This window comes from Fusarium tjaetaba (genome assembly GCF_013396195.1).
Source record: "Fusarium tjaetaba strain NRRL 66243 chromosome Unknown NRRL66243_c0000098, whole genome shotgun sequence".
NCBI classification, from domain to species: domain Eukaryota; kingdom Fungi; phylum Ascomycota; class Sordariomycetes; order Hypocreales; family Nectriaceae; genus Fusarium; species Fusarium tjaetaba.
The window spans coordinates 1-19096 of record NW_023501294.1 but is presented as its reverse complement, the minus strand read 5'-3'; the positions used below and the strand labels follow the sequence as shown (position 1 = coordinate 19096).

The 19096-nt window shown below is 49.5% G+C and overlaps 2 protein-coding genes across 2 annotated transcripts; one reads left to right on the top strand and one right to left on the bottom strand.

Moving 5' to 3' along the window:
* Positions 1 to 405: 405 nt before the first annotated feature.
* Positions 406 to 2277, bottom strand: FTJAE_5184 (kinesin-related KLPA; the record flags this gene model as incomplete). Its single annotated transcript, XM_037351664.1, has 3 exons — positions 406 to 969; positions 1033 to 1962; positions 2023 to 2277. 3 exons carry the CDS (start codon positions 2275 to 2277, stop codon positions 406 to 408), a joined length of 1749 nt encoding a protein of 582 aa, XP_037207681.1.
* Positions 2278 to 14871: 12594 nt separating this feature from the next.
* FTJAE_5183 (acriflavine sensitivity control ACR-2) lies at positions 14872 to 17481 on the top strand (the record flags this gene model as incomplete). The annotated part of the gene is made up of 2 exons (XM_037351663.1): positions 14872 to 15754; positions 15803 to 17481. The coding sequence occupies 2 exons, from the start codon at positions 14872 to 14874 to the stop codon at positions 17479 to 17481; spliced, it is 2562 nt and encodes an 853-aa protein (XP_037207680.1).
* Positions 17482 to 19096: the final 1615 nt, after the last annotated feature.

The following is a 19096-nucleotide window of genomic DNA, read 5'->3' as shown; positions in this document are numbered from 1 at the left end:
TGTCGCTGCTGAGCCCTTTCAATCTAAAATGAGATACCCTGTTGGGGCCAGACAGCGACACGAGGATTATGAAGTTTTAATGAGGGTTTTTAGGCCCATGCGTACTGCTACACAAACTAATACAAGGATCTATCCTACTTTGAACTGTTCTGCTTGTAACATCTGATAATCATGAAGCTTTGTGACTTGGCGTCATTCATCCCAGTAGCATAGCTTCGACGTACCAATCAGTGAGTAACCCAACAAACATATGTATTATTTTACTATGTACTTCCGAAGCATATTCATTACTGCAACAACTTTTATGTCATACTATAGTATCTTTTCTCATCTCACAACCCTCCAATCATCCATGGCTCACTTACACCCAACTAGCACCCAATCTAATTCCTTCAGCCACTCATCTTACACGTTTTCGTAGTAATACCTAGTTCCGGGGTCGTACTCAAGCAAGACCTCCGCTTCCATGGTATCAACCTGGGCGACAACTTGTTGCCAAAGGTAAATCTCAAAAGCTCCTGGCATGATTGCAGGAACAGTGACAGCGCATCTGAAGGTTCCCTCGCCCTCAGGACTTAGAATCATGACGAGATTACGCCCAGGGAGGCGATAGAATCCCGGAGTGTCATCAGATGGATTCCAGCTAACCACCATTCCTGGTCGAAGACGGTCTTTGAATGGAACATCTGCCATCTCGGGTCTCAGGTCTTGGCTTGAAAGTCCCTGCTTTCCAGCTTCTTCTTTCTCCGGCTTGGCGTCTTTCTGGCTCGTCTTTGGCTTGTTGTTAGAGGCTCGCTGCGAATCGATGTGAAGACGCCAGAATTTAGCTTGGAAGGCGGTCGCTTGCTCGAGCGTGACGCCCGGGGTCTTGAGGCAGCGTGTGATGAATTCTGGAACCGGGAGCCGAAGAAGTTGGATACCCGTCTCTTTGGGTGCGAGAGCTGTAGGGGAAACGGGCGGGGTGCCAGACTGTAGATTGGTGACGTTAGCAAGTTGTTGTTACTGACAGCAAGCTAGTGCTCAATGACTTACGTTCTTGAGAATCCAATCATGGAGCAGATCCTGGGGCCAGGTGCTTGGCTTTGAAGCATCATATTTCGGCACGGCAGCTTTAGGGACGGTAATTCTCAGCATTTCTCCGTATCTCAGCGTGTTCTTGGTAGCGCCCACGTCAAGGAAGCTTGGGTTGACACAGGCTACGACGACGGTTTTGCAGCTGCGCTCAGCAGCTGGATCAAAAACATGTTTCAGAACTTTAGTCAGAGCACTCTGCCGAAAAGGTACGTAGACCTTCTTGCCAGTGGCGAGACCTGCAGCGTCAACACTGGCTCTCCCACGGATACAGTCCTTGAGCACAGAAAGACTAGCATTGATCTCTCGAGATTCTTTGATGCGCTGAGCTGAATGCTCGGTGACATCTCTTGCAGCTTCTGAACCGGCAAGGTCAATTAGATAGAGAAGCCCGTCGTCAGATTGGGGGAGCTCGGGGTTCTCGAGGCGAATCTTGCAGATAGCGTGCGAGCGGGACGAAGAGTCGTTCTTCTGCGTAGAGGCAGTCCGTCGGAAAGATGCCGCATTGTTGATGTGCTTGATCAGGGTATCCGCATCTGTAACGTGGTACTCTGAAGCTCCAGCGAGATGAGTCGACCCAAAGGAGTCCTCTAGGATAGAGATGGGTTTGCGAGCGTTGAGGAGATCAGAGGCTGAGTTACCTGCGAGTTCGATGATAGAGATGAAGATGTTCCGGGTGCCCTGAATATCACTCGAGAAGAGCGTTTCGGCGATCAGGCGCTCGAGGCCGCTGACAGTATATGTTTTGCCCGAGCCTGTCTGGCCATAGGCGAACATGGTGCTAACACCGCCGCCCCATGCCCAGGGGACAAGAGGCTTGACGAGCTCTTCATAGATGCCTTCGGTTGTGTCTTCGGAGTTGAAGACCCTATCCACGCGATAGTTTGTAGACTGCAATTCTATCAGTAACCCTTTCTATAGGTAGCTTTGTACGAGTTATCTTGTACTCACCACCAAAGGAGGAGGTCCCCTGACTGGCCTCCGCAGTTCGTGTAAGTCAATCATGCCAGGTGCGTTGCTTCGAGGAAACGCGCCAATCAACTGTCCACCTTCTTTCTCATCATCTAGCATTGGTCGAAGACGAGTAGCAATAGTGATGTCAGGGTTGGACTCTTCATTGCTGGTCTTGGACTTGACAGGCGCTGGTTTGAAGCGATTCACCAGCTCCTGATAGCGTTGAGCATGATCAAGAAAGAATTGATCCATGGTTGCAATGAGACTCGTGAGATTAATGGGTATTAGAAACTGTGAGATTTTTGTTCTTGACCAAAATCAATCTCTCTGTTGAGATATTCTCCTGATATATCTCTTGAAGAATGATGGTGCCTAAACGATGCGAACTGCAAGCACTACGGTGGCGCTCTGACCCAGCAACCCCTTATTACACGTGACAGGGTCGCTCTATGTAGATATTATTCAATACTGATAGTTATCTTGACTGGACTTAGTTGGATCAAGGCAGAGAAATTACTGTGGTACGCTATTTTGTTGTTGCGGTTGTGATATGTGACACTTAATATGCTGCGTTTGAACGTGCATCAAAAAGTGGCTTATTGCGGCAAGCGCCCGTTAATTCTAACGTCCACTCCATTTAAACATAGATTTAGACATAGACTTGAATATAATTCGCGATAATTTCTTGCTCATTACTACAAAATATTATTTACAATACAATATACTAATGAATATAGTATCCAAAAGAGCTGAGGTTATCTCTCAAACCAAGCTACCCGGCATCTTTCATATCCTGTATCAAGCCCAGCGAAGAGATGCCAGGCAGCTGTTTCAGGAACCGAAATATATTATATGACATTTCAATTATCAATGAGCTAGGTCTCTGAGTAGTTAGATTTGTTTTTTCTGCTGCCTGTTTATCCCTGTTTTATGGAATAGTATGTTTGTTGCTCCATGAATGAGTGGACTCACGATAGGCAACAGTTTAAGAACGGCACTATACTTTTAACTACATTACAGTTTTCGACTCATTCCGCTGTGGTAACCTCCCCGATTACATTGTCTCAGGTAATGAGCTGGTCGTGTTATCTTTCTGATATTTTTGCAAATCTGTTGCTGTTGGGCCTTGTATCATGGTCAACCACAATCTACTGTAGTTCTTATAGATCACATTTGATCTCCTTCCTCGTTTCCCCTATCGTAGGAAGTAAGCCAAGTCAATATCCAAAACTCCTAGGAGACTCAATCACAAGACACTTATGAAAGGCTTGGGCAGTAACGAAATCACTATGTGCGAAAGTCGAGTCACGGGCTGCCTCGAGCTCGTGACATTAGATTGTATCGCCCAAGATGCGCAGGCTAGCCACCAGTTCAAAGTGAGCTTACCAGTTTACAAATCGCTTCGAAACGAATGCTTCATAATGTCTGTTATCTTGAGTTGATTCTTATTTAAGGATCTGATGACACCTTCTTTGAGAATGCTTCCGATTCAATTCAAGGGCTTCCCAAGTACTAAGGATAGCTTCATACCATGGCAATAACCTAAGCTTGAGGATTTTCCCGAGGGCATTGTAAGCCCGACTAAATATTCATGTCAAGTAATGGCTTCCCCTTTCAGATGTGTCATCAACACGGAATTGTTTTTGGTTATAATAAATTCCAATCGCTTCTTGTTCATGGAGGAATAGGAGATTGGCTTGGCTCCCTTTGCTGCTCTCAAATTTACAGCATATCTGGAATCGGCCTTACCAAGCTTGACCTTATAGGAGACTTGTCCCTGGGAACATGATCTGTTATCAAGGTTTGCCGTCACGCACCTGACTACCTATTCTCATCTACATCGAGACAAGCGATGAGTATATGATACGATAGCTTCGACGTTACAGGGATAAGTCGCAGACACTTGGTCTGCGGATGTCTTTCGGATACTCTAGGCCAATAGAACCTGGATCACGCAGACATAACGCAAAGCCTACAATTCCCACGCCCCGGGGTTTCTGTTGTCAAACTCCACTGTAAAGATGCGAGAGAACCTTTCTACATGTTGCGCTGGGTATCCATTGCGTTTGAAGACTGGCCGAGGAAAGGGGGAAAGCTCCTGTCATCACATCTACTACAAGCTTCGCCCGAGCCTCAGTCATCTATGTTGTACAGGGCAAGGTCGGAACGTAAGCTGAGGCACTTGTAGGACCTCAAAACAACATCTGGTGTCAATGGAGAACCCAGCTGTGCCATAAGCTCCCCGTGCATCGTTGACAAGCATCAAGTCCTACACGCCTGTGTTCCAATACTTTATATCTCCGAGTTCCGTCTCCATTTTACGATCCGCGAATGTGTCAGTGCCTGCTATCACCAATGGGTGTCGATGGGGGATGTCATTATGAAGCGAATAGGATCTGCTGCCTAGACCACCGGAACCACCGAAGTCGTACAGCCGTAAAAGAGCCGTAGAATATATCATATCCAACAGTAAAAGATGACGCCAAGGCCAGAGTGACAACCATGTCATACAGGGCTATCTGATGATCCCCATCGCTGGTCGAGTATCAAAGGCGACGAATGATCCCCGACGACGCCTGGTGCCAGGTCGGATAGGAAAATTCGGTGTTTAGATCTGATCATGAGAGTAAGCTTTCAGCCTGAATCGACGGTCCAGACCCAATCAACACGTTGCGCTTTTGATTCCCCTTAGTCGAACAGCTTGTCCAAGAATCCTACCCTAGGGGTAATGTGGTAGTAGAATCCCATGCCTCTAATCATGAGTTAATTGTATGGAGCGGATAAGAGCTTACCACAGCATAGTGCACTCCTACGATTGTTCATCGTTTATTTCAGTGAAACGACAATGCTTTCAGGGTAATCCTCCTGCCATCCATCAATGAAGGCCATGCCCAGAAACAATCTTCAGCAAGCTCAGAAATACGATAATACCTGTGATGCGTGCGGATGCTTGAGATAACAGGGTCATGTCTTGCCGTCATTATTTCGGTGAACAATCCCTTTGACGAGGGCTTTGTAGATAATTGCCAGAAACTCATGGTTGTGATATCATCTATTTGTGAAGGTCAACGTAACCAACATCATGTATCCTTCTTAACAAAGAAAAGATCTCAGTTGTGATATACATAGTCGCCCTATGGTTTCATCTGCCACATTGGTTGACAGATCTCGATCCGAAAGTACCAGGATTCAGTCAAAACGTCGAACCACTGAGAGCGAGGCTCATCATTGCCATCTCAGATGTCCGCCTGACGTCGCTTTTCCCTACCCTAGATTTGATGCAGTTCACACTTGTCTCAGACAAAGGCTTATCTTGAGCTGCCACACAACGACATCATCATCAGTGTCGTCATCTTCCAGAGCTCGCCTGTACATTAGACTGATTGGATGTCTGGATCAAGCCACCGTCAGACTTGGCCATCAGCCTACCGCGTGTCGATCGCTGATCGTCCACCGCGCACCGAGAGAGGCCAAAAGCCACAATCTGCAGACCCTGCACTGAGGAAGCGGAAAGCCTTCCGCCGTCAGATAGTGAAGAAACTTTTGCCTTGGATAGCCACGATATGCCATCCCATCCCATCCCTTCTTCTGCGTTGCCTTCCCCGGATTTCCAGAAGTCTGCAATGCCACCCTCCCCCACACAGAACGGCCGCACGCCAACACCAAGCGGTAAGGGAAATGACGGGAGCCAAATAAATGCAGGTTCAAGATCGTCCAACTCAAGCCCACTAGCCACTTGGCTTTTGAGACTGTTCCGTATCGAGAAGTAAAACTGCAATTACTTGAGACAGAAAACTCAAAGGTAAAGAGATTTCACAACCCTCTTTGCCCTATGGCCAAAGCTACCGGCCCTTCGTCGGTTTGTGTATCGACGCAGCTTGAGAATTACGTACAAGCGACGAACAAAAAAAGATAGGGGAGTAGGGAGTGAGCTTTCGAATGCCATTGCCAGCTGAATACTCCGTACCGCAAATTAGGTATCCACCTGTCTGACAAGCAAGACGTGTTGCGATGCCGCCTGAGGGCCATGAAGCGAGCTGATAGGACAGTTTTCGACGATATTAACGCGATGCACGTCTCTCGATAGCATGGTGACTTGCCATGCGGCACTGCGCTGTTAAGAACTATGCACTGTACCCATCTCTTTCGTTGCGTGTGGAGAAATGTTGCTTCGTCCGTTGTTAGAATTGCTCCGCCCCTCCAGACCATCTCAAGCCATCACAGAAAGTCTGGGGAATGCGGGGGACGAATGGGGAGCATTCTCATGGTGATGACCGTCCCGCTTTGTCTGGAGGAATGCATACCGTATTCCAACGGTCGACGTAGAACTGAAAGAGCCAAGCTGCAGGCAGGATATCTTTATCAGCGTTCACGATTTCCGGAGCTTTGTTCGCGCACGAGACCCATATCAACCCGTCGTTTATGTGAATCAAGTGGAACTTTTGCACTATGAGAGCGGAGAGCCATATCACGCAGCTAGCCCACGAGGTTCATGACTACCAGGGCATGCGTGTGTTTGCAAATGTGCTGGCGGTGACTTGATCAACTCCTTCATCATCAAATCTCGTCAATGGCCTTCTACAAACGTCCAAGTCCTGCATTAAAGGAGTGGTGTGGCTGATCTATGAACCACCATCATACTATTAAGGGCTCGGCCCTTTGCGGCTTGACGATTTTCCATACTCGGCATGAGGGGACCTGAGAAGAATCGACTGTTGAAGCCGCATGAGCCAAGTCAGTGACGGTGAGAGTCCGAGACAAACAGCCCAAGTTGTTCATCGGGAGCCGAAACCTAAAAGACAGGTTAGTTGTGTGCGTGAGGATACTCCGTACCTGGCCTGGCCATCCCCGCGCTGGCAATCTCATGACACACCAACACCAAGAGACGCGGGGTCGCGTAGGGTTCTCCATCTTCTTGTCGGGGCTGTTGGAGATCAAGGGTGGCTGCCAAAGAACTTGGCTAGATGCGTTGGGAATGCCCCCTGGCCCGACTTTTAGTCAAAACAGCAATACTATTACGTGATAATAAACTATGTCCAGCACGTGAAGACGAGATTGAATGAAGTCGACATCAAAACTCGTCGGTAGCTGTCCGCCCAGTTTGCGGGGAAATCTGGGGACGTGGAGACGATACTTTCAGTATCCTTTCATGAGAGATTTCAGGGACTTGTTGTTGCTTGCATGGCTTTGGGGTTTCTGGATGTCGATCAAAGCCGTTGTCATGAACTCTTTGGGCCCTAGACCGTTCAGGCAGATGGCCAGGGGAGCCTCGGCTCACGATAAACTAGGGTGAGATTTGCTTTTTGAACCCCAGTCCCGTTTGTCCAAACCCCAAACTGTTTCAATCAGTCAATGGCAGGCTAACTTGCTAGACTTTGTTATCATGATAACTAAAAGCCTCAGCACCATGAAAAGCTTGACGAGTAGCCATGATGCGTACCTGAGTCGAGGGGACCGATCATAACCGACAGACATCCTACCACACCAAAATAGACCAAGCCTCCAGCCTAGCAGCCTTCAAGTCAACGTGAATGGCCCAATCGAAACTAGCAGTGGTTCGCCCGGAGCAGTCGGGTCCTGGTATAATTCAGGACCAATCCTGATTCGCTCACCATTACCTTACCAGCAACGTAGCATTCAACCTCATCTCAGGCTTGTGGCAAATCGGACATGAAGCTCAACGCGTCAATGTCGGTTGCCTCCCTCGTGAAGCGATATCAGAATCCATGAGTCGCCGAAAGACAGGATAAAGAATGGCGGAATTACCCATTGCCACAAATCTTTTTTGCAATATCATGTTAGTGGTTGATGGGAGCAGACCGACTTCTCATTAGCCTAGCTCAATAGCCGCGTGAAGCAGACATGGGGAACTCGCTTAGGCAGGGGTTGTGCAAGCAAGCGGCTTGAATTGAAGCAGTGTGAAGACACCGTCAGCTCCTGTCGGACATTTGTGTCTCGGGTATTGGCGAAGAGCGTTTTCAACAAGGATTAGGCAGGATTGCGCGAATAAAGGATAAGGAAGGGCCTGTACCCAACTTGGCTGCCTTCAAGAAAAATGATTGCCTCGAGGTTTTCGCACACCTTAATCTGCTTTGCATTCAATGCCTATCAGCTGTCAGGCAAAGCGTAGTATACAATTCGGGTGAGTGGGAATCCGATCAAAAAATAGACATTCAGATGCGAGCCAAGACGTAAAACGATACCGAGGCGGTGATTAGAACCGAAAATAGCTTGTTCCTAGTATCATAATGAGATGCGACTATGACCAAAGGCTTGAGACAGCCTTGGGTCCCTAGTTCGACTCGGGCCTTGAACTGCTCTAGTTTTTCGTAATGTAGCGCCTGCTTCTTAATTTTCCAGCGATGAGAAACGAGACACTAATCAATCGCATTAGTAGCCAATGAAAAGAGACCATCGTGACTGAATAAGGTTGATGAGCCGGCGACAGGGACCGTGATGACCAAGACCTGATTGGCATGGATATGCCTCGCTGTCAGTGAGTGAGTGGTTACTGCTTCTAAGCGCCCCCCCGTCCCTCTGGGAGAGATTGGTACATTGTGCTGGAACAAGCAGAACAGAGGGCTTTTTGCAAAGTGCGAGGCTTAGACCCTAGCTTGGCTTCCATGCAGCATCGTTCGGTCCTTCTAACGCACGATTTTATCGTTTAGTATATGCGGCTAGAAGCAAGACCAAGCTTGGTTCGGAATAGCTACTAATGTAGACCCTTGCCGCCCCCGCACACCGTCCCTGTCGATACCTTGGATTGACTGGCTTGTGTGTTGATTGATTGCTTCAAAACAAGAGGCGCCGGTAGTCGTCTCCAGGTCACGGCATTCAATCATTGAAGTGTTATGACCTATCCGTATATTGTTGTAGTCTTTACCGCGTCGTCCGCAGAGGAAAAACCACTTCGCTCCAGTACTCTGTCGCAGCCACTGTTGTCACCATGCGTTTGTTTTGAAGCAGGGGTATCTCGCAGGGCTTGACGACGAGCGATTGCCAACATTTGCAAACGCATGTTTGATGATCCGACCCTTTTTGTATGTATTGCATGTCAAGCAGTTACTGATAGCCCACATAGTGTCTTTAGGGACAAGTCCAGTGAATCTTGGCTTTCAGCGGAGGAAGATAAGAGTTTTGCCTAGTACTGTCGGTGAGCGGAAGGTCCGGCGTCAAGACGTTTTGCAATGAACAAGTTCTCCATTAATAGTGTTGTTTCCAACCAGCCTTGGGAGTTTTCAAAAATTCAAGGGTTAGGATAAGCGTCGGGGTCGGATTTGCAGGGACCAGCTCTCGTTCAAGGGCTCTGTGCAAGGAACTCTTGAAATGATGATGAAAAGAGTTGTGATCAGCCTGAAAAGAGTTCATGCATCTGTATCGAGTTTACAGATCAGTGACGATCACGTTTAGGAGACTCTTTATTTGGTCCGCTTGTGTCTCAAGTCTTCCTTTCACATCTGCATTCCAGGAATGTGCCCCAAGCCCTGTCGTGTTCGGGCTCCCAACCTTCGGGTTGATCCCGGTTTAGTGGACATTTTCCTAATCCCTGACCGAAGGATCGGTACTCTTGTAGACACCGATGAAACTCTGCAGCTCTCCACGAATGCAGCCGCTAAAGCTGACCTGCGCAAGATGATCACTGCCTTATCGGCTCCTGATAGTGTAGTTTGAGATTGGTCCTCTCTCGGGACCGGCCGACACTTACGAGCAACGTCGGATTGGATTCGAGCAGTACCGAGCTGGCTCTGACCCTGAAGATAGAGGAGCCGAACTGGAGTCGATCACAGATGGCATCAATATAAGCTAAACCGTACCGCGCAACGATGAGAAATGACCACAGCGTAATGGTATGGTTGAGTAGTAACGGCGAAACGGCTGGAGTGCCTAACCGAAAGAATGCCTATGCAGTCTTCTGTCCTTGCTGTGTGATGTGATGCGTACCACCAACCAGGGGACTATTGTCAAGCCGCCAAGGCGTCGAGCAAGGCTTCTGATAACCCCCGCGGTTAGGCCAACTGCGACCATAAACGTACGTAAGGAGTGATAGGGTCGGTGGGTGGGATGTTGAAGTTCTAGAAATGTGGCTGCGACGCTTAAAGCTTCGAAATCTAGGGAGGGTTGCTTCGTCGAATTTGCAGACATGCATGGTGAAGCACATTCGGATGTGGTGGAGAGCAATGCTTCACACTTCACGATAACTGGTGCAAGGCAGTTTAAATCTCATGGTGGTGTGATGTGACAGTGCAGAGCATACGATCCCTGATAGCTGGACACTGGATACTTTTGAAAAGTGCTTCGCATGGATACGTGTTACTAGACAGGGCGATGATGGCAACCGTTGCAAATGGCTAAGGACAGCGCTGTGCGTAGTGGTGTTGAAGTGGTTCCAGATGACGAGAGCGGCGTGCATAGGTGTGTGTGGCTGGCTGCGCTCTGTGCGAGGGTAGCATCCATCTCTTGCATGCAAGCAACCACTTTCTTGGAATCGCTGAAGTGTGAAATCTTGGAAGTTCGAAACCCATTTGTATGTAATGGGAATATTTAGCAGTAACACAAACTTTGTTGAGTCTTGTGAAGATTGAGAATGTGCTGTGATTCTACACCCGGCATTCCATCCTCCTGTCCTTGAAACCCTCGGGTTTCTCGGCCGAGGAGGCGTGGGTCATCAAGCTCTGTGAGACTGATACTTCCTCTGGGACTTGATGGTCTCGGGCTCTATCCGTAAATTGAGAAGGAATCATATCGCAATTCTAGACCAAATGGAAGATGCTGGCGAGCCAAGTAAACAGACTTGCACAGCAGATAAATTGTCTCCGAAGTTGTGAGTCCATAAATGATGTAAGTGGACGGGCGCAATTCAGCACGAGAGAGGGTCGAGTGGGGGGAACCAGCAAGGGCTGTCGACTGCATGGACCATGACGGTTGAAGTTAGACAGCGCCTAACTAGTCTGTCTAGTCTGTGTGACATGGCTGAAGAAGTCTGGTGGAAGAATGCATAGAAGCTCTGACAAGCCTAAACTGCTTCTGAGGCGCCGCCACGGTTGACCGCTAAGCAACTGGGTGATTAGCCTTGTCGTGACTAATTGGTCTCAGGATCAACCGCTAAGAGACATGTACCGCAATGTCCCAATCCGTGGTATTGCCGCCATTCGAGTTGCTCGTCATCATATTCATGGCGTGAGTTGACAATGGTCAGATAAACCGAGCAGTCGGATCAAATCTGTATGTTTCCGACATGGCTGTGATTGTCCAGTTATCAGTGAGGGATGTCCTGATTGTCTCAAAGCATGGGGGTAATCAGCCCTGTTCATGTCATCCATCCTGGGCCACGGTTTGCCATGTGCTGTGCGCGGTTGTCTTGCGTGTGATCCTGCGGGGTGATAGATTCGTTGGTTCCACTGCTTCTCACCAGCTTGGTCTCGGGCAGCCAGGGCAATTGAAGATATGTGGTACGGAGTAAGATGAAGTGGAAGGCGGCCAGCAAACGCGGAGGTAGGACTCGAGCGGATACTCGTTTCGAGGTTCGACGTCGCCAACCTGGCAAAACTGCAAGAAAGGCTGGCTCTGAAGCCTCTGGATAATATCTTTCATGACGGCGTTGTTGCCAGATGAATGTTAGCATCTGTGTCGTGCTGTTGTAGGCAATAGGGCCCCTGTTCTTAACAGATTTGCACAATGAAATGCCGGCACGGTTGGCCTTACAAGATCCATCCACGGTTGCAAGCGCAAGCGAGCTCGAACCGAGGTGATTTCAAGATTGACTGATGCTTCTATCGTCTGCTGCTGCTGTTGCTGTTGCTGCTCCTCCTCCTCCTCGTCTGCCTTCCTCTCCACTCTAGCCACTGTAAGGAGGCAGCGACCTACTTAGGTGGCTAACGCACGCAGCTAGCAGGATTAATTGTGAGCCTTGGCAACCCCAGGCTGCTTGGCCCTTTTGCTTCTGAGAGGCGGGGAGATTTTGTTTTGTCACAGCGCGAGTGGTTAAGCTGTCGATAATGGATGCATGGGGAGTGGATGAGGTTGTCTTCAGTGGAGATGGAGATGGTTAAGACGAAGGAATGGGCATTTCTGATTGGGCTGTCACGTTGCAAAAGGACCTGACCTGACCACGGTCAAGGGTGCGTACGGAGCCCCGGGAGTGGATCGCTTTAGCGCCTACGGTTGTGGATATGGAACTGCAACTGCAAATGCAAATGCAGCGGATGATTTTAAGGTGCACCCGGCGGCGGTTTTGTCACCCTTGTCGCTACATGGATCCAGGATGTCTGTATGCAAGTCTCCTTGTCTGGTGCATCCTGGCCTGTCTTGGCTCTTTTGTCGCTTGAGATAGGTACCTAGCTCGCACGCAATAAAGATCTTTTGTTTCCATTACGGATATGATAACGGATATCTTATCTTGTTGTCGTCAGGAACCATTTCGAACCTGCATCTGTCGATGCTATGTGATCGACAACTGCCAAGAGCTACAGCATCGTTCGTCTAGTACGGAGTACTGTCTGCTGTAGTGTATACCTAGGTAGTGACAACCAGTGACAGTGGGAGAAGTTGACTTATCGCAGCACTCGTCGGCGATTCCGAGAGTGTCTGAGAGATAAGTATCTTACCTCCAGTCTACAGTCTGAACTGACTTGTACAACAGAAAGGTGCAAAAAAGCTTGGACAGATTGAATTTGAAGCCTCTTTTTCCCCTGAGTTCTTCGAAATTTTCTTCTGCTCCCATAGCGTCAAACTATTTGCGCACCAGACTATCTACGGTGTCAGTGTCAGTATGCAGGTTCCTTCTTGATCTTAGCCCCAAACCGTCACTCTGCCAGCCCGTTGTGTCATGTATGATGAGCTATCTAGACTGGAAGCATAGACCTATGCCGGAACAAAGCTCCTTACAGAGTTTACAAGACTGTATTGAGCCTCAGGTGTCCTTCGGCCGTATACCGTTGGCACGTCGGCTCCAGGCGGGTTTTCATCTAGACGAGAGGATGCTACGTGACAAGCCACACAGAGGAACAAAACTTGCCCAATTCTCCCACATTACCTGGGTTCCCTTGCAAATCTTGGATATTCACGCATCAATCTTAACTCATCTCTAGTTATTACCGGCGGCTTTTATGCTTTGAGGCTCTATTCCCTTTGCGCAATCGTCCCCGACTTGGCGCTCGCTGCACTCTTTGCCGAACTTGGCCTAGATTTTCAACCTCGTCTCGAGTCCTCCCTTGTCCGCGACGACGATTACAGTACAGAATAAGAGTTTCGTGAGTCCAATCTGCCCAAGATCCGAGAGTTGGGGGGGAACTCGGGCGGAAGAGAGCGAGTGAGACCTTGCTCAACAAGGGACGGACTCGATGAACATGGGCTGGCCAAATCAGAACCCCCAGGTAGTGTGGGAACGGCCAAGGGCAGTTATACCGGTGTATGAACAGCGCTAGGGGTGCCTCGCAGCGCTATACCGACGGCCACTAAACCGCTCATGGAGGTCAAGCCGGGGGGGGCTTAACCCCCCGTAGGCCGCCGAACGATGGGAGGTTCTATCCATCCAACTTGGGGCGAGTGCTTGCTGGACTGGCTTACCCCAAAGACTTACAGGGTCTGCAGGCAAAGAATGAACCACTTTCCTGGGGCTAGAGATAGATACTTACGACTGCTCACATTCCATACGACGAACAAGGTATCTTAACCGTAACCAACTTGTTTGGTTGCAATTGCACTTACCATTTCGTACAGTAGCGAGTAGCCACGCCCACGCAATCTTCGATCCCGCCCCTCCCCTCCATCTTCCCGTCATTGTGAGTGAGGTTTTCCTTGGTTCCTCAGGTCGTCGTCTCTCCATATTTTCTCTTCCTCATTCTCCAAACAACGCCGTACCTTGACGTACGTAGTATGGAGGAGGCCCGCGCTGCCGCTATCTACTATAGACATACATCACCGCCAGCACCGGCCAAGACACACCGAGAGAGAGATTGAGATTGGACTGGGTCCGTTGAGACTGAAACCATTTTCTTATTGCCAGGGGAATCCCTTCTGTGTGTGGTTGTCACTGGTTAACCTATTCTGCTCCTCTAGTCTACCTCGGCCGAAATGGAGATGGCATCCAAGGATCCCCCGCTGATCATCGCAAAAAAGACACGCTTGCTTGGGTTTGGGATGATGATGCCAACGCCAGTGCCAGAGCCAGAGCCAGAGCCAGAGCCACAGCAAAGACAAGCCAGGGCTAACGGTGCCCCCATCATGGCATGGCAGCATGGGAGTCGTCCATCCCCCATCCATCCCCCTCTCTCCACTCCCGTCTCTCATCAGACGTCCCGCTCTCTCGATCTTAAACGTGCCTATCTGCTGTAGGTACATCACTACGCTATTTCACGCTACCACTCCTTGTAATGACCTTCACCCACACCCCTCACTCTCCCTGCACCCCTCGACTGCACTGCTCCCCATCATGATCCCTGCCGCGGCTTCAGGGTCTTGTTGCTGTTCTCAAGTACTGGGCGATACCCTCGGTCTCGGAACACCCCTCGCCTCTTCTATCTGGTCTTCATCTTGCCTTATACCGTCCTAGAGCGCCACTTCCATATTCATACCCCGTTCCTGAAGACTTCATTCATACTTTAACATCGTGCTTCCACCGTTTCTAAGATCTCCCTGTTGTCTATACTCTTATGAGTTCCTTATATCCAAAGTCTTTAACTATACCACTACTCCACCACCAACTTCACCTCGACTCTTGTCAACATACACATTAACTTGACTCAACTTGGTTACATATATACCTTTACCTCGACAACTCTCTTTAACACACCCATCCACCTCTTACACACACTTCACCCCTTCAACTTCACGAACATGACAGCCGCCATGTCACAACCGACCGTCACGGTCAAAGATCCCTCTGCAGTACGAAAGCGCAGAAGACGTGCTCCTGCTGGTGGCGCTTCTGATGATTGTTTCTCTTGCTCCAAGAAGAACATCAAGTGTGACCGTAGAAGACCATACTGCTCTCAGTGTCTCGAGGTTGGCAGTGAATGTTCTGGTTATAAAACACAACTTACTTGGGGAGTTGGCGTGGCCAGTCGAGGCAAGCTTCGTGGCTTGTCTCTGCCCATTGCCAAAGCTCCTCCTGTTACTCGTGAACCTAGGAAGCACTCGACTACATCATCAAGAAGCTCTGCCATTGCTCGTTCAGGGACGGAAGATGAAGTCAGCCGTATGCGCCAAGGTCCCATTGATATTCCTGCAGTGACACAAGTCGCTTCTGCACCTACAACACCATTTGCCATGGCTGGATACGACTACCTCTCTATCCCCCATCCTGAGCATGCAGCCCCTATCCACCAAGGAAACTGGGGTTCGGTCAACTATTCTCCCGCTCAAGAAACAGCACACAATCTGCATCGATTCCCGGTGCCTCTTGTCACAGAGAACCTCTCATCTTCTATCGATCCCCTTACTCCCGACGTTGGCTATGTTTCGCCTATGAGCCAGTCTTATACTAGAGACGACGTCTCTTATGTCCACAGCCCGTCCTACATGTACGACAGCTATACAACCGGCACTAGCTCTCCTGGCCCTCAGAGCCCCCCAGCATCCCTCTACGCCGAACACGCAAGGACCTTCGCCCCGACCTCATGCCCCAGTCTCGCCCATGCTCCTTCAGAAATGAGCTCCAGCCTTCACTCGCATACCGACACCTTTGACTCGCAAATGGGCAATAGGATGGTTCGGGATTGTGATTCATTCGGTAAGCCCAGATGGAACCAATGACTTCCTTTGGTTCTAACGTGCGCAGGCGTGCCTGAAGTCGATACATATGGCGCCAGCTACAGCTCGATGCCGATCTCCTGGCAGTCTCCATCGATGCAAGATGAAGATGTTAAATCTCATCATTCGGACTTTGCTCCCTCGGGGTGGCCGACCGCTTCCGAAAACCATTCTGTTCATGTGAGCCAGGACCTCATCTCCAAGATGCCCTTTTTCATGGATTACTACGAGAATATCATGTGTCCCTCCATGGTCTTTATCGACGGGCCACACAACCCATTTCGAGACCATATTCTGCGACTAGCTGTAAACAGCCAGAGTTTGAGCCATGCAATTTGTGCTCTTGCATCCTGCAATCTCCGCATGAAGAGGAAACTGAGTCTCGGACGTGATACACGAGATCTTTCTGAGAAGTTGATGGCTGACAAACATGCCGCCGAAGCCATGGCAGACACTCAGCCCGACGACCTGTCCCTCGCCGAGGAATACCAACACCGTAACCTGGCTGTGCACCTATTAAACGAGCAACTAAACGACCGGACTAAAGCAATTCACGATTCAGTCCTTGCTACGATCCTTCTACTATGTCATTACCGCATGGTTGAGTCCGGTATCGCCAAATTCCATACTCAGTTTGCTGGTGTCAGCAAGATTCTTGCTCTTCGAACTCAGCATCTTGCAACATCTAGCAATTCTGCCTGGATGGAGGCTATTTTCAACTACTTTGACGCCATCTCTGCCAGCATCAACGAGCGCGAGTCCCAAGTGTATCCCGGTTTCAGTGGGGTGTCAGACTCTCAACTCTTGCCTGTCGGAGCCGAGAACCTGGTGGGGTGTGACCGCGAGCTCTTCAAAACCATTAGCAGACTCGGACGCCTGAATTTACTGTCTCAGAATCGTTCCGTACGAAAAGCAGCTGCCGCATATAGAGCTCAGGAAGTGCCTGAGCGATCTCCGTCCTTGTCTTACATCTCCCCACTAGGTCACGCTCGGCGAGAATCTCTCACAGGGTTTAATGTGAACGATCAGATAGGGGACATGAGCAATGCCACTAGCCATGGTCTCGGTGATGGGCGATCAAATACGGGAGTCAATGAGGACCGAACCACTGCGCCAACAAGTGCCCCAGCCCCGGCCACGTCCTACGAAGAAGGTCGCTCCTTGTTTTGGCATGAGTGGAAAGAAGCACGACTGGCTCTACAAAATTGGAACTTCGATGCTCCCAGGGTCAGCGCCTCACTTCCTGAGCCCTGTACACAGAGTCAACTACGAGACCTGGAATCACTCTCCGAGGCTTTCCGCTATGCCGCCCTGTTATACACGGAGCGACTAGTGAGCCCATCGCTACCTTCAGGCCACCAGAGTATCCAGAGCCTTGTCAGCCAGGTGGTCTATTACGCGACGAACCTAGATACAGGAAGTAGCGCCGAGAAGTTTCTACTCTGGCCCCTTTTCGTTGCGGGCTGCGAGTGCGTCAACGAATTACAGCAAAACATGGTGCGGTCCAAGTGTCGTGATATCATGTTCCGTTCTGGTTACATGAACAACTTGGCGGCTCTGGAGGTGCTGGAGAAGTTGTGGGCCCAAGATTGGGCGGGAGAAGAGCCGTTGATGTTGGGGACCAGGACCGGGGATCAACGCGGACCGTTCAACTGGACCAAATGCATCGGGGGACCCGGAGTGGAGGTGGAGTGGATCATGTTTTGATGTGCAGGGATGTTCGGCGATTGACATGTGAAGGCGTTTGTGCTCGGACTGGACTGGGTTGAACTGGGCTGAGATGATGGGAATCAGGGATTTGGATCAAGTTTGCAAGGGGCTGTCATGAATTGCGTGGGTAGGGGTTGGTGAAGTTGGCCGGCCTTGTTAGCCTAATGGTGGTGAGTGTGTGTCATATTCGGATTCGGGACTACTGTGGGATTAAGTTTGGGAGTTTAGCTTGATGAAAAGGCTAGTATCATCATCACCATCATCATCTTGTATTATGTAACGCAGGCAACGCAACACAACAGCATACGGAAACGGTTACGTTAGAAAGAAAGCAAGGCGTTTCGGTTTAGCATTGGACATTAGGACAGACCTCTGGAGTTTGGGTACGTACTGAATATGGTCCAAAGAGACCGAGATTAAAACGAGTATTCACCTGAAAAGTGTCAAACTACCACTTCTGTTAGTCAATGATAAAGGAGTAGGGAGTCGAGAGTGACCCTCACATCCAGGATATGCCGAGGGTGCTAGTGAAGCCATTGTGAAAGACGATGCAGGATTTGGCAGTTGCAAAGACGTTACAGGGCTGGGCTAGGTCTAATACAGCCTCTAATTTTCAGCCTCCTTTTTTTTTATTCCTAGCTACGTACTCTATCTAGCTTTCACTGTACCACGACGTAGTACTCCTAAAAGCGAAAGGTCAGAGTCTGGCTTGCAGCGGCGCCACCGCGGGTTGACTCCGCTGTCCCTGGCGGAGCCGGCCGAAGGTGAAGGGCTTTTACTGTATGTACAGAACAAGAGCACAGCTGGACGAGGATTGATAAGGCGCGGTTAGATCGTTGATTGGCCGAGATTGAGACAAGGCGAGACGTCAAAGTGCCCAACCTACTAACTAACTATCAGATATTTTTTGGCCGATTCAAGCCAGAGTTTGAAAGTTTGAGTGTGGGGATGGGAATGGGTTCAATGATCGACATTAGGGATGATTTACGGTAATGGAGTTGGGGATGGGTCCCTTGTAAGTCGCCTTGAACTCTGTCAAGTACCGGTACGGTAGTAGTTGTTGTGTAAACGACAGATGCGTGGTGATATAGTTACGTATTCTACACCGGGATACCACCTTGCACCACGTTGCGCTGTCACTTGGAATGAGACATGCAACAGTATGATAATCTGTCAATGCAACTCCAAATGGAGATTGCAAGGCTACTGCAATGCTTATTCCCACATCCAGGTACACGTAGTCATAAGGAGAGTTTTATTATGATCGAGAGCCGAGACAGTCAAACAAACACAGAAACATATCCTAGTCAGCGATCTCCCTCCTCAACGTAACATCACAAGCAAAATCCAAAAAGCTAAAAAGATCCTCCCTTCTCTCCACATCCATTCGGCCTTGTCTCCTGGAGCTAGTAGGGGTGGGCAAGACGCCACGACATGTAACAATCCTGCTGAGCCTTGCTTGTAGTGTACAAGGATCGGGGGGGCATGGTTTCGGTGAGAACGGCGAACGATCAAGGGGCACTACAGGAAAGAAAAAAAACGTAGTATAGCTAATGCTGGTTTCAGGAGTGAAAACAGGCATGGCCGAGGCTGGGGGGATGGGGGATGGGGA